Source organism: Hemitrygon akajei, chromosome 9 (assembly GCF_048418815.1).
Source record: "Hemitrygon akajei chromosome 9, sHemAka1.3, whole genome shotgun sequence".
NCBI lineage: Eukaryota > Metazoa > Chordata > Chondrichthyes > Myliobatiformes > Dasyatidae > Hemitrygon > Hemitrygon akajei.
In genome coordinates, this window is record NC_133132.1 from 106,987,483 (window position 1) to 107,010,044 (window position 22,562).

At 39.7% G+C, this 22,562-nt stretch overlaps 1 protein-coding gene across 1 annotated transcript in view; it reads right to left on the reverse strand.

Annotated features, from left to right (window-relative positions):
* The window catches only part of LOC140733433 (CUB and sushi domain-containing protein 1-like), a 2,013,313-nt gene that overhangs the window by 346,261 nt on the left and 1,644,490 nt on the right, over positions 1–22,562 (reverse strand). Inside the window, exon 32 of the mRNA XM_073056756.1 lies at positions 4,749–4,862. Within this exon, the coding sequence (XP_072912857.1) occupies positions 4,749–4,862 (114 nt within the window). The remainder of the gene's footprint in view (positions 1–4,748; positions 4,863–22,562) is intronic.

Genomic DNA, 22,562 nt, shown 5'->3' on the forward strand with positions numbered 1-22,562 from the left:
TATGATATTCTCCTAAGGGGTTGTCTGTTGGTGGGTCCTCACGTGGCCGTGGAGGCCAATCTGGGATCCACATATTCTGGTGCAGAGTGGACATGAGTAAGTGGTGGCTGTGGTTAGTGGTTGGGTCTATTGACTGTTCAGTCTCTCCATTCACAGCTGTGGCACAGCAGAGGTCATTCTCAGGTGGCATGGCTCCTCTTGAACAGATTTCCTCCAGGAGCATCTATTGAGTGCAATATATTTCTAGTTTTTAGATGTAATGTAGAATTTCTTCAGGCTAATTTTGATATTATCTTTGAAGTGTTTCCTTTGTCCACCAGGGACGCACTGACCTTTCTTCCAGTGGGAGTAAAGGATCTGTTTGAAGAGATGCAAGTTAGGCACCTGGACAACATTGGACAGTGGACCACAGTTAAGATGGCTCTAAGCAGCTGAACAGTCATCTCAATGATCCTTATAGATTAATTAATCTATTTATTAAAGTTAAAATGTAGAGCAGGCCCTGTTGAAGTAGTGAAATAATTTCATTTTCACTCACAGCTGTTTCTGGCACCCTTGGCCTGAATGCTTGAAACCGCACTGAGCAAAACAGTTCTCAATGTTCTTACTCCTTATTTCTAGCCAAATATCAGTGACAAAAATTGCTACTGTTTGAACACAAACACATGTAAGTGATGTTATTAAAAAACTGTTTTCCCGAGCACAGTGTTGTGTCTAATGGCTACACAAGTAGATAGATAGATACTTTATTCATCCCCATGGGGAAATTCAACTTTTTTCCAATGTCCCATACACTTGTTGTAGCAAAACTAATTACATACAATACTTAACTCAGTAAAAAATATGATATGCATCTAAATCACTATCTCAAAAAGCATTAATAATAGCTTTTAAAAAGTTCTTAAGTCCTGGCGGTAGAATTGTAAAGCCTAATGGCATTGGGGAGTATTGACCTCTTCATCCTGTCTGAGGAGCATTGCATCGATAGTAACCTGTCGCTGAAACTGCTTCTCTGTCTCTGGATGGTGCTATGTAGAGGATGTTCAGAGTTATCCATAATTGACCGTAGCCTACTCAGTGCCCTTCGCTCAGCTACCGATGTTAAACTCTCCAGTACTTTGCCCACGACAGAGCCCGCCTTCCTTACCAGCTTATTAAGACGTGAGGCGTCCCTCTTCTTAATGCTTCCTCCCCAACACGCCACCACAAAGAAGAGGGCGCTCTCCACAACTGACCTATAGAACATCTTCAGCATCTCACTACAGACATTGAATGACGCCAACCTTCTTAGGAAGTACAGTACTTAGGAAGTGCATGCAAATGACATTAGTTAGAAACTGTTCGGCAATAGTTTCCTACCTCAATTAAGCAAAATTGTGTCCCAAATAAATGAAGGGAATCTTGGCTGTCTTCTAGGTTAGTTTTTGTTCTTTAAGTGTAGTCCCAAGTAAGCAGCTGCCCTGATTAACTGACGACCCAGTTAACAGAAATCCACTGTACTGCACTATACCGATGCACTATACATATGTCCGTGATAATAAGACCGATTCTGAATCTGGACACATTGCAGATTCCAAACTCTTCAATATTAAGGTAACTTTCTTTCATTCTGTCTACTTGTATTCATTCTGGTTCAGTTTCTTTGTTCTCTTATTAGCATTATTTAAGCTTATCGGGCATGCCTCACACACTTGCAATTTTACACCACACAACAGTGATTTAAAAATGCAATGTGTTTTGAACTATGATATTAGTTTGATCTCACCCCATCATAAATATTCCCTTTGTTCCATCCATTCTTCTTCCACCTTTGCTCCCACTGCAAACAAGCTTTTCTTTTCCCCTTCTGTCAAGTTCTAACAAAGGATCCTGGGACTGCGGTTTGACTACTGAACGGGAACCGTGTGAGCAAGGGGGTAGAGTGGTGCATGGCAAAAGGAATATCTCTGGTAGGGAGAGACCTGCGGTTTGACTACTGAATGGGAACTGTGTGAGCAAGGGGGTAGAGTGGTGCATGGCAAAAGGAATATCTCTGGTAGGGAGAGACCTGTGGTTTGACTACTGAATGGGAACCGTGTGAGCAAGGGGGTAGAGTGGTGCATGGCAAAAGGAATATCTCTGGTAGGGAGAGACCTGCGGTTTAACTTGCCATTTCCCAAGTGCATTGTGGGTATGCATTATTAAACACCACCTGTAGATAAACACTTTGAACAGGTCTTTTGGAAAGAGATGCCCCCAGCAGTTTTCAATCTCATTTTAGAGTTTCAGCATCTGCAGTTTTATTTTTGTTGTGTGCATTTTCATTTGGAGCTATAGACTTCAGGAAAACAAATTTTGAAAACACACTAATTCACAGAGAAAGAAAAACATCCAAGTACAGAAATAAAGATATATTGGTAATCACAAAACATAGACTTTACTTACATTTTTTAATCCACTATATAACTTCACCGAGTAGAATTTTAATTCAGAAAACTCTTGAATTAAGTCAGGAAAAAGGTACAGGATTTTGAAGACGCATAGTGTTTTAGGAACAGCTTCTTCCCCTCCAACATTGGATTTCTGCATGGTCCTTGAACCCATTAACACAACCTCTCTTTATGCTCTTTTATTGTACTGCTTTTTTATATTTCTTATTGCAACTTATAGCAACTTTTTATGTACCGCTGCAGCAAAACAATGTTTCATGACTTATGTCACTGATCCTAAATGTAATTTGGATTATGATTAGTGGCTAATATGGCAGAGCATAATTTTTAAGATAATTGGAGGAAAATATAGGGGGAATATCAGTAATAAAGCTATTTTTCTTTAAACAGATATTGGTGGGTATATGAGACTTGCTGTCAGGAATGGTGGTAGAAGCAGATACATTTGGTACATTCAAGAAACTCTTACAATGGTACATGGATGATAGAAAAATGGAGGGTTATATAGGAGGAAATTATTAGATTGATCTTAGAGCAGGTTAAAAAGGTAGCACACATTGTGGGCCAAAATGCATGTGATGTGTGTAGTGTTCTATACTGATTCCCCAATATACAAAGTATTAACTTTATTTAGGATGACACTGAATGGTATCTTGGCCATGGTCTCACCCTATTGGAGATAATCTCTTTGCCATTCATCACTCTACTAACCTTTCCTATTGATCAGTAAAAGTTGACAGAAAACAGCTCAGGTGGAATTTCTTTAGTTAGAGTGTGATGAATCTGTAGAATTTAATGCCAAAGGTGGCTGTGGGGAACAAGAAGTTGGGTATATTTGAAGCAGAGGTTAATAGGTTCTTGATTAGAATGGGTGTCACAGGTTATAGGGAGAAGGCAGGAGAATGGGGTTGAGAGACATAATAAATCAAAGCAGATTTGGTGGTCCAAATGGCCTAATTCTACTTCGATGTTTTTATCATCTTAACAAAAGTGAGAAAATTATGAGAAGTCTTGCCTCACAAAACATACTTTGTGGAAACAACCACAACTGACTTCACACCAATCTCACAAGAGGCTGCAAATTCACTGTGATCATGTCCAAATATAGGATTCTGACAAACACACCTACTTACAAATATTACACCTTATTACATTGTTTCTTTAGAACTGCATTTTCAGTTTCCTTGAAGATTTAGAACATCTTTATCTTTTGCTTTTGAATATTCTGCTTCTCATATCCCCGCCAGCTTGGGCTAGCAATTCCCTTCCTTTCAAATAGAAATCTTTCACTCTTTCTATTTCTCCAATGAAACAGTAACATTCTTCGGAATCTCAGGAATATCACTGGAGTCATAGAGTGATAGAGCACAACAGCACAGAAACAGGCTATTCGATCCATCTGGTCCATGCCATGTAGTTATTCTATCGCCCTATCAAGTTGCACCCAGACTATAGTACTCCAAACCCTTCCCATCCACACATTTATAAGATACAGAAGCAGAATTAGGCCATTTGGCCCATCAGGTCTACTCTGCCATTTCATCATGACTGATCCAATGTTCCTCTCAGCCCAATCTCTTCATGCCCTGATCCATCAAAAATCTATCAGCCTCTGCCTTAAATATACGTTAAAGACTTGACCTCCGCAACTGCCTATGCAATAAACCCACAAATTCACCTCACAATCAGCCTAAAGAAATTCCTCCTATTCTCCATTCTAAAAGGACACCCCTCTATTCTGAGGTTGTGTCCTCTGGTCTTAGATTCACTCACCATAGGAAACATCCTCTCCACATCCACTCTATCAAGGATTTTCACCATTCGATAAGTTACAATGAGGTCACCCCTCATTCTGAGGGGTCCAGTAACCACTCTCACTTCTTCTTTTACACTTTATGTATCAGCAGAAACTTCCGGTATCCTCTTTGATATTATTGGCTAGCTTACATTCATAAGCTATCCAAATTTCTTTTAACTGTTGAAATCAAATTCACATCCACCACTTCTTCTGGCAACTCTTTCCACACTCTCACCAGCCTCTGAATGAAGAAGTTCCCACTCATGCCACCTTTAGACATTTCACCTTTCACCCTTAACCCTGAAGTATTGTGTTTGGGGAAATCAGAGACAGAGATCCATGTTTAACTATTCTACAGAACTTAAAATGCATTTGTGCCACCTTACAAACTCTAAATGGATGTGTGGGTGTGTGCAATGCGTGGTTATATACAAACTCTAAATGAACTAGTGCTACCTTGATACCTGCTTACTAAATTTTATTTTATTTTTCCTTAAGGATTGTAGGAAGGTAAAACTTACCAGAGTGTGATCCAGAAAGAGAACCAAGAAGCCTGTCTTGTTGGCTGTGTCCATCAAACAGCTCCACCATGTCATTCAGTGCTGTCTGAAAATATGCAAATTGTCCAAAAACCACTGCAAAAATAACAACAGGAAAAGAGTAATGGTTGGAAGCACTGGCCAACATTGGAATTAATAATCAGCATTGCCAATAAACACTCAATGGCCACTTTACAAGTACCAAATAAAGTGATCACTGAATGCATGTTCATGATCTTCTGCTGCTGTAGCAAGCTACTTCAAGGTCTGACACGTTGTGCATTCAGAGATGCTCTTCAGCACACCAATGTTGTAACACGTGGTTACTTGAGTTTCTGCTGCCTTCCTGTCAGCTTGAAATATTCTGGCCATTCCTCTCTGGTCTCTCTCACGAACAAGGTGTTCTCACCCACAGAAATGCCATTCACTGGATGATTTTTTTTGTTTTTTACTTCACTCTCTGTAAATTCTAGAGACTTATGCATGAAAATCACAGGTAATCAACTGAGTTACTCAAACCACTGTCTGGCTTCGACAATCATTTCACCATCCAAGTCGCTTAGATCACAGTCTTCTCCATTCTGATGTTTGGTCTAAACAACAACTTAATCTGTTGACCATGTGTGCATGTTTTTATGAATTAAGTTGCTGCCATATGATTGGTTGATTAGATATTTGCATTGAGAAGCAGGTATACAGGTGTACCTCAATAAAGTGGTCACTGTGTGAAGCTCTAATACACTGTTTGCTTCACCCATCTCATTACACACTATTCTTGGTATCAAATGATGAGATGACAATTGTAAATGTACAGAATGCTACCTCTCAGGTTTACTTCACCTTCAACAAACACAGCAGCAGATAAATTGCTTTATTACTGTCCTATAAACTGAGGTACAGTGAAAAACTTGTCTTGCTTACATCCATACAGATTGGAATCAGAATCAAAACCTGGTTTAATATTACTGTGTACATTGTGAAATTTGCTGTACAGCGCATTGCATAAAATCTATAAATTACAATAGGAAATAGAAATAGAGGGAGAGAGGGAGAAAGAGAGAAAAAGTGCAGTGTAAGTTGCAAGGTCATGGCGAGGTAGATTGTAAGATCAAAACTGCATTCATGTTTTTCTAGGGAACCATTCAATCATTTTGTAATGATAACACAGAAAACACTTATGAAGACAATGAAGAGTAATAGTTCTTTAGATGTTTCATTTTGCATCCTGCAATTAAAATTTTGACACAATAATGAAATGCATGGGTGATTTTGATGAGAATCATTTAACTTTTGCCTTACTGCTTTGGTACTTTCATTGTGCAGTGAAACTTCAGACTCAAAAATAAAATCCTAGAGGATCTTGCACGTGGTATGAAGACAAACAATGGGGAAAAAACAAAACACTGGTGAGACCAGCCCTGGAGTACTATGTGTAGCTCTGCTCAACACATACATAAAGAGAGTGCAGAGTAAATTCACTAAGATGTTAAAGTCAATGTTGTAAACAGAATGTTCAAAATTCCTCCAGCATTTTATGTGTTACTCTGCAGAATATCTTGTGTTTATGTTAAAAACAATACCCTGGGGGATCTCAATGAGTCAGGCAGGATCTGTGGAGGGAAATGGACAATCGTCATTTTGGGTGAGATCCTTCATCTGAACTGCCTTTTGCCAGACTGTTGTTTGTATAGGAAGATGTAAATCTGCAGAGTAATTGGATTGCTGAGCATATTTCTCCTGAAGTGAAGGGATAACCTGAACCTTGTATATAATGAGATGTAAGAAGTGGGAGATCAACAAACAGAGGAGTATGTGATGGGCGAAGGGATTGTTTCAGTGGTGTACAACTCTGGGACTCCAGAGTCTGATGATGAACATGCCATCCCAAAAGGATCGGGTGAGCCTTTGCTGTATTCCCTCTGTACCTTTCCTGATTACGCACACACACTCAGGGTACATGAGACAACACAATACAAATACAACTTCAAGTGCCTGGAAATCAAGTTTTTAATGCACTGCTGTTTGTAAGGAGTTTGCACGTACTCTCTGTGACTGTGTAGGTTTCCTCCTGGTGCTCCTGTTTTCTCACACACTCTAAAGACATACGGGTTAGGGTTAGTGAGTTGTGGGCACGCTTTGTTGGTGCTGTAAGTGTGGCAACACTTGTGGGTGCCTCCAGACTGTGTTGGTCATTGACTCAAATGACACATTTCACTGTATGTTTTGATGGACATGGGACAAATAAAGGTAATCTTTATCTTTAATCTTTAACCTGTAACAGTACATTATCCCTGATATCACTAATGAATCAGCATGGTGGTACAACCAATCAATTCCTTCCTCATAGCTTCATTGTTCACGGTTCAATCTCAGTTTTGGGTGCTCTCTGTACAAATGTTGGCAAGTAATCATGCCCCCAACCTGACAGCATGAACATTAATTTCTCCTACTTGCAGTAATCACCTGCATCCTTCTCTCTTTTCCCATTCTCCATTCTGGTTTCCTTTTCACTGCTTCAATTATCCTCCCCTGCCCAACACCTATCATCTGCCAGCCTGTAATCCTTTCTGTCCCCCACATTCTTATTCTGTCTTATTCTCCCTTCTTTACCATTCATGATGAATGGTCTCAACCTGAAACATTAACTGCTTAATCCCAACATAGATGCTGCCTAACCTGCTGAGATCCTCCAGCATTTTGTGTGTGTTGCTCTGGATTTCCAGCATCTGCAGATGCTTTCGTGTTTATGATGTGCACGTTGTCAGGAGTTCACTTTGAGTGCTCCAGTTGCCTTAGTGACATTCAGACAGCTTAACTGGTTACTGTAAATTACTGCACCAAGTCAGACTATTTTCTTTAGCCAGAGAGTGGTGAATCTGTGGAATGCTTTGCCACGGAAAGCTGCGGAGGCCAAGTTATTGTGTATATTTAAAATGGCGGTTGATAGGTTCTTGACTAGTCAGGGCTTCAAAGGTTATGGAAAAAAGAAGTAGGAGAGTGGAGTTGAGAGGGATAACAAATAAGCTAAATGGCCTAATTCAGTTTGTGTGTCTTATGGTCATATAGATATGGCATTGATTTATCATTGTCTTATGTACTGAGGTACAGTGAAAAGCTTGTCCTGCATACTGTTCTGTCCATCTGTTTAACTCTTGGCTTAATTGTCAGTTTCTTTGCAGTTCAGCAATCAATTATCTGCTTGTATCTACCTGCAGAATCTCAGGTGCCATATACAGGTGCATACTGTGATAATAAATTTACTTCAAGCTTTGAACTTTGATTCAATACTCTTTTAACAGTGGGATAGAAACTGTTCTGCCTCCCCTTTGAATCAAAGAATCAAAAGGGAGGCTGAATGGTCCACATCAGTGTCATCACCTTTTTAACAATTTCTGCAGGACACCTTATTGAGACATAAAGACAGAAAGATACAGCAAAGGAACAGGTCTTTTGTCTCATCAACCCCCAATCATATATCTCCATCAATCCTACATGAAACCCATTTGATCATTCTTCCCACATTCTCAGTGACTGTTATAAGACTTTTCAATGGTCTCTTAGACCATACAATCTACCTTGTTATGTCCCTTGTACTTTGTCTACCTGCCCACCCTCTCCATAGTGGTAGCATAATGTTCTGTATTCAGATATTATTTTTCCTTTGTTTATAGAACAGAACACATTATAGCATAGAAACAGGCCCTTCGGTCTGCAATGTTCTGCCAAACTATTAAATTCATCATGTCTACTTAAACTTATCCCTTCTACTTGCATATCCAGAAATAGAACATAAGTATACCAGGAGCAAACATTGAGATACTTTTCCTGTCTTAGAACATAGAGCAGTACAGCATAAGAATAGGCCCTTCGGCACACGATATTGTGCCAAACTAATTAAGCTAATCATATCTAATTATGTTAATCCTTTCTGCTTAAATGTTGAGTGATAGAATGTAAATACTATATATCAGAAGCAAATACACAGCTACCTTCTCTGTCTTAAAGCATAGAACAGTACACCACGGGACAAGCTGTTCTGCTTACGTTGTTGTACTGATCTTGATAGCAATTTATAGTAAATGTTCTCCTCCTGTGCTCTATGCATATCCCTCTGTTCCCTTCATACTGATGTCTATCTACAAGCCTCTTAAACTCTAGTTTATTTTTAGGTACCAATTCACCACAACGGCAATGGGATAACCTCACTCTGGGAGGATTGTCTTTTTGATCACGGTCTCTCTCCTTGTATGCTAAGTATTGCACTGCCTCAATGCACTGACACGATGAACTGATCCGTGTGGATGGTGTGCAAAATCAGATTTTCACTGCATCTTGGTACATGTGCCAATTATAAACCAATTACCCAGTTTAGCATACAGAATAGAAATATTGAGAAGGTAGAAGATTTGAAAAATAACAAATATAATGAGTCTAACAGTGCCTCTGGCACTGAAAATTAATGTAATATCATCACCAAAAATCAAATATTTGTACTCCAGAATAAACAGTTTTATAGTAAATTATAAACTTAAGAGATTTTGTAGATGCTGGAAATCCAGAGCAACATGTACAAAATGCTGAAGGAAGTCAGCAGGTCAGGCAGAATCGACGGAAGGGAATAAACAGTTGATGTTTCAGGTTGAGACTCTTCTTCAGGACTGAAAGAAAGGGGGATGGAAGCCAGAATAAGAAGGTGGGGAAGGGGAAGGAGTACCGGCTGGTCAATGATAGTTGAGACTGGGTGAGGGAAGAGAAGATGAAGGAAGAAGCTGTGAGGTGATAGGTGGAAGATTTAAGAGCTGAAGAAGAAGGAATTTGATAGGAGAGGTCAGTGGACCATGGAAGAAATGGAAGGCAAATAGGCTGAATAACTTTATCTTTGTCCTTGTAATCAGTAGTGCTGATATAATCAGCCTGGGTCCTGTTAATTCTCCATTTTAATGCAAAGATTGTGAAATAGAAACAAAGTTCTGAATTTCCCTGAAATTCACCATCAAATAGGAGTTGCAAATATTACATGTCACATGTCACCAATTCAATATACCTGCAAGTCCAGTGTCATAAATTCAATCTACTTGTGGATCTCACACAATTACAAATCCAATATTTCTTCAAATCCCAGGTCAAGAAATACAATATAGTTGACTCCTTCCATTTCAAAGTTGCTTAATTCAAATCATTTGTTAATGCAAACTGAAATTCCACAAAAACAGGCTCTGATTGAGAACACATGGTGAGTATATTGTTTAATTCAAACCTTTTAATTCATGTTAATGTCTCATTTGAATTGAATTCAAGTTCTTTTTCCTAACCTAAATAGTTCTTGACCCAATGATTCAGTCAAAATCAACCCGCTTCATTGAACTCAGAAATATTCTGACATAATGTGTCATAAATGACAAATGAGTCTGCCAAACCGCCTCTAAGTTGTAACACACACAAAATGCTGGAGGAACTCAGCAGCCCAGGAAGGATCTATGGAGAGAAGTAAACAGTCAACATTTCGGCCCGGGACCCTTCATTAGGATTTGCGTCTGTACCAAGAATGACCCACATCATACAACAGATTACTGGTCCAGATTTAAAGATAAAGATTAAAGATTAGTTTTATTTGTCATACGTACATGGAACAGTGAAATGTGTCGATTGTGTCAATGACCAAGGAATTCTGAGGATTGCGTTGAGGACAGCCGACAAGTGTTGCTACACTTCCAGTGTCAACACACCATGCATGCAATTTACTAATGCTCACTACCTTGTACGTCTTTGTAATGCAGGAGGAAACTGGAGCACCTGAAGGAAACCCATGTGGTTGGGTGGCAAACTTCAGGGCAGACTTTATTCCTTCATTATTTTATTTATTTTTAATTAGATATACAGCACAATAACAGTCCCTGCCAGCTCAACAAGCTCGCACTGCCCAATTGCACCCATGTGGCCAATTAACCTAATAGCCTGTACGTCTTTCAAATGTAGGAAGAGACCAGAGCACACAAAGAAAACGTGCACAGTGACAAGGAGCACGTAGAACTATCCTTACTGAGGGTGGTGAAATTGCAACTGGGTCACTAATTGCTCTGCTACTGTGCCGTGACCTTTACTGTTAAAGAGCAGAACTGAACTGAATCATAAAGAATGAACAGAATGAGGAAAATAAATAAACATGGAATCATATACAGTGAGGCTCAAGGACAGCTTCTACCCTGCTGTTATCAAAGTCGTCAACTGAACACTTGTATGCTTTGATGGACTCCTGGCCTCACAATCTACCATGCCTTGTTATGATCTTATTGTTAATCTGTACTGCACTTTCTTTGTAGCAGATACACTTTATTCTTTGTTGTTACTGTTCTTACTTTAGTCTGCCTCAATGCATTATGTCATGATTTGGTCTGTATGAACAGCATTCAAGACAAGCTTTTCACTAATAATAAGCTAAGAGCAGAGTTTAAAACTCCAAATAGAGCCAGTAAATCTTCAGGCACCAGCCATGTACAAGGACCAGAACTAACTACTGTTTGGTTCACCAGCAGATGGCTATTTGTCATGGGAGATTCCATTCTGTGTTCAATGTTAGTACAAAGTTCAAAAGTTCAAAGTTTAAAGTAAATTTATTATCCAAGTACATACTGTATATGTAACCATATATAACGCTGAGATTCATTTTTCCTGCAGGCATTCACAGTAAGTACAAGAAACACAATCAACTCAATGAAAGACCACACCCAGAAGATGAACAAGCAACTAATGTACAAAAGACAACTGTGCAAATACAAAAAGAAAAAAAGAATAAATAAGCAATAAATATCAATCATGAGATGAAAACACCTGATCGTGAAATCACTAATTTGTTAAGAAGATTCAAAAATATGCTACTGGAAGGGAAATTGCAAGCTGTAGATTGCAGTTCAGAAGAAATATATTCAGAAGTTTTGTAAGCTGCCTGGAACGTATTGCTATGTTTCACTGGTGTCATCTTGAAATTTGTTAAATGGGAAATGATTCTAATATTGTATCAAATTTCCCCATTTTCCTTATGTCTATATATCAGAATCAGCTTCTCATTCTGATTCTGAAATGTTGACACTTTATTTGTTTCCATAGGTGCTGCCTGACCTGCTGAGTTCCTCCATCATTTTGTGTGTCTCTGGATTTCCAACATCAGCAGAATCTCTTCTGTTTAAGATTTATCACAATGCTGCCTGGATTAGAGAGCATATGTAATGAGGAAAGGTTGAATGAGCAAGGAATTTTCTCTTAGGAGTGAAGGAGGGTGAGAGGAGACTTGATAGAAGTGTACAAGATGATAAGAGGCTTAGATGAAGAACCCAAAGCTTTATCCCAGAGAAAAATAGCTAGTGCAAGAGAGTATAATTTTAAGGAGATTAAAAGAAAGAATAGGGAGGATGATAGATTTATTTTAAAGAGGGTGGTGAGTCCATGGAAGGTCTTACCAGGTGTGGTTGAGGCAGATACATTTATAGCATTTAGTAAACTCTTAGATATAGACACATGAATGATAGATAATGGAGGGCTACGTTGGAGGGAAAGGTTAGGGTGATTTTAGAGTAAGTTAAAAGTTCGGCACAATATTGTGGACAAAGGGCCTGTCTTGTGCTGTAGTGCTCTAAGTTCTACATCTGTGTTCAATGTAGATTATGCAACCACTATGCTAAAAACCTTATTCTGCCTGCAAGCAAAACGATTAACTCCCCGTCATTTCTCACTTTAATTTCCCATCACTCACCCCCTTGAACACATTTTGTTTTGATGCGCACATTGGAAACTATATCTCATCGTGCAACAATGCGGAATTGCAGCATTAAATCCACTCTACTTGTACTGGTGGTTTCTTGGATTCATTATTCACCTACTCTCCCACAGAATATAACACATTATCTTGATTTATAACTAAAACGCCACCTCTGGTCAACACAAGATTGTTTACGACATGCCAGCTTGGTAATAAATCCAACTACTGAGAATTCATGAAATAGCTGTGTATTTTTTTCTGACTGACAAAATCTAGAAATATCAAATGCCTGTTGAACCATTAGGTCTCCCCTGCTGCTCATTATGATTTCTGTCTCACAGCATTTGGTGCAGTGACCTAATGTTCAAAGATTCCTTTCATTACAATATTGTAATCAGTTCTGCTCACCTCATTATAGGAAGGACGTGGAAGCTTTAGACAGAGTACAGAGGAGATTTACCAGGATGCTGCCTGGATTAGAGAGCGTGTCTTATAAGGGCAGGTTGAGCAAGCTAGGGCTTTTCTCTTAAGTGAGAACAGGGATGAGATGTGGCTTGATACAGGAGGACAAAATGATAGGAAGCATAAATCTAGTGAATAACCAAAGACTTTTTCCCAGAGCAGAAATGCCTTATACAAAGGGGCATAATTTTTAGCTGATTGGAGGAAAGTATAGAGGGAATGTCAGAGGTAAGTTTTTTTTACACAGTGCTGGGTGTATAGAATACCATGCCAGGGGCGGAGGTAAACGCAGAAATGGAGGAATTTAAGAAACTCATAGATTGATGACATAAAAATAGAGGGCTATGTGAGAGGGAATGGTTAGACTGTTCTTAGAATAGGTTAAAAGGTCGGCACAACATCATGGGACAAACTGTGCTGTAATGTTCTATGTTCTGTACTCCTTCAGCCCAACTGGTCCATGCTGTCTTATCACATCCATGGATCCAAAAACACTTTCCATGCTGTCTTATCACATCCATGGATCCAAAAACACTTTCCATGCTGTCTTATCACATCCATGGATCCAAAAACACTTTCCATGCTGTCTTATCACATCCATGGATCCAAAAACACTTTCCAGTTGGGATTATAAACTGTACTTCAGATGCCTGTTGGACATCTCAGAGTGAAATTCATAAACTTGTACCCACTGTAATTTTCCATTTTGGACTTTTGTGCATATCAGAGATTTAGTAGGGATAATGAACCTTTCAACCTCCACTTCAGATATACCCAATGACTTAGCCTCCAGAGCCACCTGTAGAATTCATGCCACAGACGGCTGTGGAGGTCAATTCATTGGGTGTATTTAAAGAGGAGGTTGATAGCTTCTTGATTAGGAAGGGCATGAAAGGTTACGTGGGGAAATTGGGGGAATGGGCCTGAGAGGGAAAATAAATCAGCCATTCTGGAATGGCGAAGCAGTCTCGAGTGAATGGCTTAATTCGGCTCCAATGTGTTATAGCCTTATAAACATGACACTCTTCACGAGTTGCTAACCATTTAACATTAATAGCTAGAAAATAATGGACTAGCTATTAGTACTTGCATTCATTCTTGGTTACAAGCTTCTCCGGCAGATACACTCAGTCAAAAATAAGCTCTATGCATTGAAAAGTCAGCTGAGGAAGTGCCGTGTTTCAGACAATGGGTCATCTATTAAGCATTCATTTTCTAGTAATTCATAAAATCTCTCTTCATAACATGAAATTCTTTTTATATCAATCCCTTCTGAACTCTACATTTTTCAGTGCAAAGGGAGTATCGCTGGAGAATAAAAAATACTAAACGGAATATCTGTTCCCATGCTCCAAATAACTCTAAATAAATAAAAAAATAAGAATACTGAACTGAAGAAGTCATTTTTCAGACAGTCGTAGAACATAGAACAGTACAGGCTCTTTGGACCATGATGTTATACTGAGATTTTAACGTACTCCAAGATCAATCTAATCCTTACCTCCTACATAACACTCCATTTTTCTATCTGCCACTAGACCACATCGCCAGAGCATTCCACACACCCACTACTCTGTGTGTAAAATACCTAGCCTTGACATCGCTCTGATGCTTCCTCCAGACACCTTACAATAATGCCCCCGTGGTTTTAGCCATATCCACTCAATCTATGTCACTTATTATTTTGTACACCTGGGTCAAATTACCCCTCATCCTCTTTCACTCCAAAGAAAAAAGCCCAAGCTCATTCAATATATCTTCATGAGATATGCTCTCTAATCCGGGCAGTATCCTGGTAAATCTCCTCTGCAACTTCTCTAAAGCTTCCTTATCCTTCCTATAATGAGGTGATCAGAGTAGAACGCAATATTCCAAGTATGGTCTAACCAGGGTTTAAAGAACTGCAACATGACCTTGAGCTCTTGAACTCACTCTCTAAGCTAATAAAAGTGAACACGCTATGTTCTTCTTAACAACCTATCAATTTCCGCAACGACTTTGAAGGAACTTTGGACATGGATGCCAACTTCCCTCTGTTCTGCCACGTTGCTAAGAATGCTGCCATTAATCCTATATTCTGTCTTCAAATTCCAAATCCAAAGTGAATCAGTCTGTATGTGATTTACTATATTTTTCTAAAACATAAAGCTAACACTGACATAAACTTCTAACACCATCTATTAGGGGGATAATATCTCTGAATTCCTTTTGCAGTTTGCTTGCAGTAATCTTTCAACCTCCAGCTGGGCAATATTCTCCTACCTTCTGCGTGTCTGAATTAATGACTAATCCCAGAATATTAATGGATGTTTAACATGCAAGGTTGTGCAGCAACAGTGTGGGAAGTGAAAAACTCTGATAACTCATGTTGTTCAGGTAGTCCCCTTACCATTGTGCATTTGTCCGCATCACCAGATCTGGTTCTGTACAAAGGGCAAATCTTGGAGCATGCCAGAAGAATGTACCTATAATGAATTATTGACCTTAAAAAATGTAAGATGTATCAATCACATGGAAAATAAATAATTGATTTGATCCCTACCTAATACTAGCACAGATCTGCCAGAATAAAAAAATATAGCTATTAGTACAACACACACAAAATGCTGGAGAAACTTGGCAGGTCAGGCAGCATCTAGAGAAATTAATAAACAGTCGATGTTTTGACCCTGGATCAATCATCGGAACTGGAAAGGAAGGGGGAAGAAGCAAGATTAAGAAGGTGTGGGAGGGGAAGGAGTACAAGTTAAAAGGTGATAGGTGAAGCCATGTGGGTGGGGAAGGGTAAATGAAATAAGAAGCTGAGAGGTGATAGGTAGAAAAGGAAAAGGGCTGAAGAAAGAAACTGATAGGAGAGGAGAGTGGACCATGGAGAAAGGGAAGGAGAAGAGGCACCAACGGAGTGTGTGCAGTTTTAAGGTGCTTGGAAGTAAGTACAGAGGAGATATCAGGGGTAAGTTTTTTACGCAGAGGGTGGTGAGTGCGTGGAATGGGCTGCTGGCAACGGTGGTGAAGGTGGATATGGTAGGGTCTTTTAAGAGACTCCTGGATAGATACATGGAGCTTAGAAAAATATAGGAATGTGGGTAACCCTCGTTAATTTCTAAAGTAAGTATATGATATGTTTACTGTATTGTGCTGCAGGTTTTCTATGTTGCTATGAGATAATTGGCAGGTGAAGAGAAGAGGTAAGAAGGAGGCCTGAGTGGGGAATGAAGAAGAGTGAAGGGGGAGGGGAATATGTAACAGAAGTTGGAGAAACTGACGTCATGCTATTGGCATGGAGCTTGCCAAGATGGAATATGAGGTGTTGCTCCTCCAACCTGAGAGTTGTGTCAGAAGAGGAGGCCATGGGCCAATGTGCTGGAATGGGAATGGGGACTGAAATTAAAATGGTCGGTCACTATGGATGGAGTGAAGATGCTTGAAGATGCTCCAGCACTTCTTCTGCCTGGAGAGTTAAGTGCCAGGGGAGAGATTAGTGGGGAGGAATGAATGGAGCACAGAACTACAGTGGGAGAGATCACTGTATAAAGTAGAGAGTGGGGTGAGGTAGAGATATGATGGTGGTAGGGTCTTGTTAAAGAAGGCAGAAGTTGAGGACAAATTGGATGTGGAGGCTCACGTGGTGGGTCGGTGAGGATGAGAGGAGCTCTAACCATGTTAAGGCAGTGGGAAAATGGGGTGTACATGAATGTGAGGGAAATAAAAGAGATGTATGTGAGGGTAGCATCAATGGTGGGGGAACAGTCACCATTGAGTGACAACACCTCGGATGTCCAAGAGAGGAAAGCCTCATCCAGAGAACAGAAGTTAGGGTGGGAGAGATATAGTCAAGATAGCCATGGGAATTGGTAGGTTTATAAAAATGTCTGTTACTTCTCCTATCAGATTGCACTCCTACCACTTCTCAGATTCTCATTTCACTCCCCCCTCCTCATAACACCTTCCCCCTCACCTTGTTTCACCTATTACCCAACAGCTTGCACTCCATTGCCCTTCCCACACCTTCTTATTCTGGCTTGTTCCCCCTTCCTTTCCAGTCCTGATGAAGGATTTTAGGTTGAAATATCGACAGTTTATTCCCTGCTATTGATGCTGTTGGATCTGCTGAGTTCCTCCAGCATTTTGTGTTTGGTGATTTTTACATTTCCTGAACTTATATTTTTAGATCACCTTACCCAGGGGAAAAGTTAGCAGGTATTTCAATTAAGTTCTCTTTCAAATGTTTTACATAATTTATTTTCAACACATTTCCTGTCAGCTCTGAACAATGTGATTTACACTATAGTTTGAACCTTCAGTTCTCCACTCTGCATACTGCAGTGTTCAGCAGTCAGTGTTAAGTTTTTTTTTTGTAATGTGCCCGTTACCCAATATTCTGCTCTCTATTGGGAATAACTAACTCCTCAATGGTGCAAATAATGATAATGCTCCCTGAAGAGGCATGAGTGGCACAGATCGAGTGGACAGTCAGCACCTTTCTTCCCATGGTAGAAATGGCTAATATGTTAAGGAAATCATTTGTGGATTGGAGGAAAACATCAGGAGGATATCAGAGGTTGTTGTTTTTTTAAATAAATAGTGATACGTGCCTGGAATGTGGTGGTGGTAGAGGCAGATACATTCGGGACATTAAAGTGTTTCTCAGATAGGCACATGGATGGATGAATGAAAATGGGAGACTATGTGAAAAAGAAGGATTAGTTTGATCTTATTGTTGGTAAGTCATAGATCAAGAAGACAGCCAGAGACTTTGTCACAAGGTTGAAATATCGAATATATGGGGGGCATAAGTAGGTTAGTTTGAACTTCTCGTGCTTGCTCCCCGCCTTCAGACAACAAAGAAACCCCTAATGGAAATGTTAAGTGCCTATAGTTGGAAAAATTTCTATTTTTAATATTAGTTCCAGCTGAGGCAAGGGCAACCTCTTCAGCAGACATTCCAACTGCAGATTAGAAATTGTGATATGAAGGTAGTATTGCCTATGTTTTCAAGCTGGACAACATTTACAAAGTATCTTGCAGCTTCCAGTGAGCAGATACTGAACGACAATGGAATAATCTATCTTCAGCAGAGGAGACCTTTCTGTAATAGACCTTTATCAATCAAGATTCAAGATTGTTCAATGTCATTTCCAGAACACAAGTGTAAAGGAAAACAATATAACTTTTTACTCTGGATCTGATGCAATGCAAAAAAATGCACAATATGATAAATAACACAATAATAAAAAATATAGATTCAGAAAATGGCTTATTTGCCTAGATTGATTGTATGTCCATTAATAATGCTATGTAGGAGTGTCTGTAAATAAGATGATTCTGACAGGAAATGATAAAGTAGTGGTGCTTGGGGATATGGTGGTGTGGGTTTATAGGTGGAGCTGTTGATCAGCCTGATGGCTTGGGGAAAAGAAAATGCTTTTGAGACTAGTGGGCGTGGCATGGATGCTACCTAGCCTCCTCCATGTCAGGATAGGGACAAACAGTCTAAGAGCAAGGTGAGTGGGATCCTTCTTTATGCTGCTAACCTTTTACTAATACCTTTCTATATATACGTTCTTGATGTCTGGTAGTTTGGTGCCAATGATGCGTTGGGCAGCTTTAACTACTTGTTGTAGACCTTTCCTGTCCCATACTCTGTGTTAAAGTATGTTTCCATTTACAGGACATCTAAAGCAAATAATTAGATTTCCTTTCATTGCATTCAAGTGTAAAGGAGAATGTTATGCTTCTACCAACATCAGAGCAGTTACTATACTTTACAAGGACTTCCTGCAGGGAAGTGAATCTCAAGATAGTATGGTAACACAGACATACTTTGATGATAAATTATACTTTTAATTTTGAAATTCTTCATATCTTTCAAATTAATACACAGGAATGAATGACCCCAAAACTCCTACTAAAGCCTCCTTGCTTCTCTCCACAAATTCAAGTTCTAGGTTATAGTCATTCAACATGTATACAGCTAAAAAAACATTGTTTTTCTGGAGCCAGGATGCAATACGTAAACTCAGTGACTGCTTTTTGTAGGTTCCACCTGTACCTCATAAAGTGACCACTGAGTACATACGTATACTGTAATTGATTTACTTATTTATTTATTATTATTACAGACTTATTTTGTGTTTTTTCTAGATTACGTATTGCATTCAACTGTTGCTGCTAAGTTAACAAATTTCATGTCACATGCCAGTGATAATAAAACTGATTCTGATTCTGATATTCATGGTTGTCTGCTGCTGCAGCCCATCCACTTCAAAGTTTGGCATGTTTTGTATCAGATATGCACACCATTGCTGTAACGCATGGTTACCTGAGTTACTGTCACCCTCCTATCAACTTTATCAGTCTGGCCATTCTTCTCTGAACTCTATTATTAGCAAGATTTTTCAACCACACAAACTTCTACTCCCTGAACTTATTAGTATTTCACACCATTCTCTGTAAATTCTAAAGGCTGTTGTGTGTGAAAATCCTAAGAGATCAACAGTGTCAGATTTTCAAACCATCTCATAGAGTCATAGATCACTCAGCAAAGAAATGGGCTGTTTGGCCCATCTAGTCTGTGCTGAACTATCGATCTGTCTAGACCCATCAACTTGCACCCGCATCATAGCCCTCCATAACCCTCCATACATGAACCTATCCAAACTTGTCTCAAATGTTGAAACCGACTTGGCATCCGGCATTTGTGCTAGCAGTTCAATCCGCACCCTGGCCACCCTCCGATTGGATAAGTTCACCATCATATTCCCCTTAAGCATTTCACCGTTCACCCTTAACCCATAATCTCTAATTGTCGTCTCACCTAGCCTCAGTGAAAACAGCCTACTTGCATTTAACCTATTTATACCCCTCATAATTTTGTATACCTCTATTAAATCTCCCCTGAATTTTCCATGTTCTAGGGATTAAGGTCCTAAACTATTCAACCTTTTCAAATAACAGATTGTCAACTCCTGTAAGTACCCTTGTAAATTTTCTCTGTACTCTTTAAATCTTATTTATATCTTTCCTGCAGGTAGGTGACAAAAAACTGGGCACAATACTCCAAATCAGGCTTCACTTATACAATTTCACCATAACTTCTCAGCTCCTGTACTCAGTACACTAACTTATGAAGGCCAATGTGTCAAAAACATTTCTTTATGACCCTAACTACCTGTGATGCCACTTACAAGGAATTAAGGATCTATATTCCCAGATCCCTTTGTTCTACCACATACCTTATTTCCCTACTGCTCACCATGTGAACCTATCCTAGATGGTCTTCCCAAAGTGCAACACCTCTCACTTGTCCAGATTTAAATCCATTTTTCAGCCCATTTATCCAGCTGGTCCAAATTTCATTGTAAACTTTGATGGTTTTCCTTGATCCCTACTGCATCTCCATTCTTGGGTCATCTGCAAATTTGCTGGTCCATTTTGCCGCACAATGCTTAATCAATTTTACTATTCCATCTTGAATGCCAAGCGACTGAACCTTCTTGACCAACCTCCCATGCAGGACTTTGACAAGGCCTTGCTGAAGTGCATGGGGACAACGTCTACTGCTTTGCCTTCATCAACTCTCCTGGTAACTTCCTTGTAAAACTCTATTATATTGGTTAGACATGACTTACCATGTACAAAGCCATGTTGACTATCCCTAATCAGTCCCTGTCTATCTAAAAACTTATATATCCAGTCCCTTAGAATATCTTCCAATACTTTCCCAAGACCAAAGGCAGGTTTACCAGCATATAATTTCCGGGCTTATTCTTAGAGCCTTTCTTAAACAGTGAAACAGTGGAAGAACATTAGCTATCCACTAATCCTTTTGCATCTCACCTGTGGCGAAAGGTGTTTTAAATATCTTTGCTACAGCCCAGCAATTTCCACATTAGCCTCCCACAGGGTACAAGGGAACACATTCTTAGAGCATTTATCCACCCTAATTTATTTTAAGACAGTAGGCACCTCTTCTTTTGTAATATATGTGGGATCCATGACCCAACTGCTGCTTTGCCTCACTTTTATAGAATCTGTGTCCATCTCCAAGTAAATATAGATGCAAAATATCTATTTAAGATAGTCCCCATCTCTTCTGGCTCCACATGTATATATTACATATATATATCTGATCTTCCGGAGGACCAATTTTATCCCTTGATATACATTTGTTCTTAACGTATCTGTAGAAGCCCTTACAATTCTCCTTCACCTGTCTGCTGGAGTAATCTTAAGTCTTCCTTTAGCCCTCTTGATTTCCTTTTTAAGTGCCTTCTTGGAATTTTTATACTCTTTTGGTACCTCATTTGTTCCTACCTGCGTATACCTGCTATGTACCTTTTTTTTAAACTAGGGCCTCAATATTTCTTGAAAACTAAAGTTACCTAAACTTGTTATCTTTGCAACAGTCTGCATTTTCTCTACCAATTTGCACCTCTAAATACTGCTGATTGTCGGGTAGTCTATATAATCCCAATAATGTGGTAAAACCTTTCTTCTTATTCTTATCTACCCATAAAGCCTCACTACGTGAACTCTGCTGTCTGTCCTGATTGAGTCCTTCCATGGCATTTTGTCTGACTAGTAATGCCACCCCTCCTGCTCAATCACATCTAAAACAACAGAACCCTGGAACAATGAGCTGCCAGTCCTGCCCCTCCTGTAGCCAGGTCTCATGAATGGCAACAGTGTCATAATTTCACATGGTGATCCATGCCCAAAGCTCCCCTGTCTTTCCTACAACACTCCTTGCATTGAAATATACGCTGCTCAGAACATTAGTCTCACCATGTTTGACCTTTTGATTCCTGACTTTGTAGGTTTAACAACATAGTTTTTCACAAATATTCCACTAAAGTTTTTGGTGCTCTGGTTCTCTGCCCCTGAAACTTTAGTCTAAACACCTCTATGCAGCACTAGCAAACCTTCCTGCTAGGGTATCCGTCCTCCTCCAGTTCAGGTCCTTCCTGTACAGGTCACACCTTTCCTGGAAGAGAGCCCAATAAAGCCCTCCCTCCTGCACCAACTCCTTAGTCATGTCTTAAACTGCATAGAACCATAGAACACTTCAGCACAGTACAGGCCCTTCAGCCATCCATCTTGTGCCAACCCATATAATCCTTTTAAAAAAAGTACTAAACCCACACTACCCCATAACCCTCCATTTTTCTTTCATCCATGTGCCTGTCCAAGAGGCTCTTAAATACCCCTAATGTTTTAGCCTCCACCACCATCCCTGGCAAGTCATTCCAGCCACCCACAACCCTCTGTGTAAAAAACTTACTCCTGATGTCTCCCCTAAACTTCCCTCCCTTAATTTTGTACCTATGCCCTTTCTACTTCAATGAGCTTTCTACTTCTGTCCTCACTAGCACATGGCACGGGGAGCAATCCTGAGAGATCCTGTCCTTTAACTTAGCATCTAACTCCCTAAACTCACTTTGCAGGACCTTGTCAACCATCCTCCCCATCTCATTGGTACTGATGTGGACCACCTGAGAATGCTGTGGACTTGATCTGAGATGTCCCTGACCCTAGCACCTGGGAGGCAACACACCATTAGGAATCTTGTTTTCATTCAA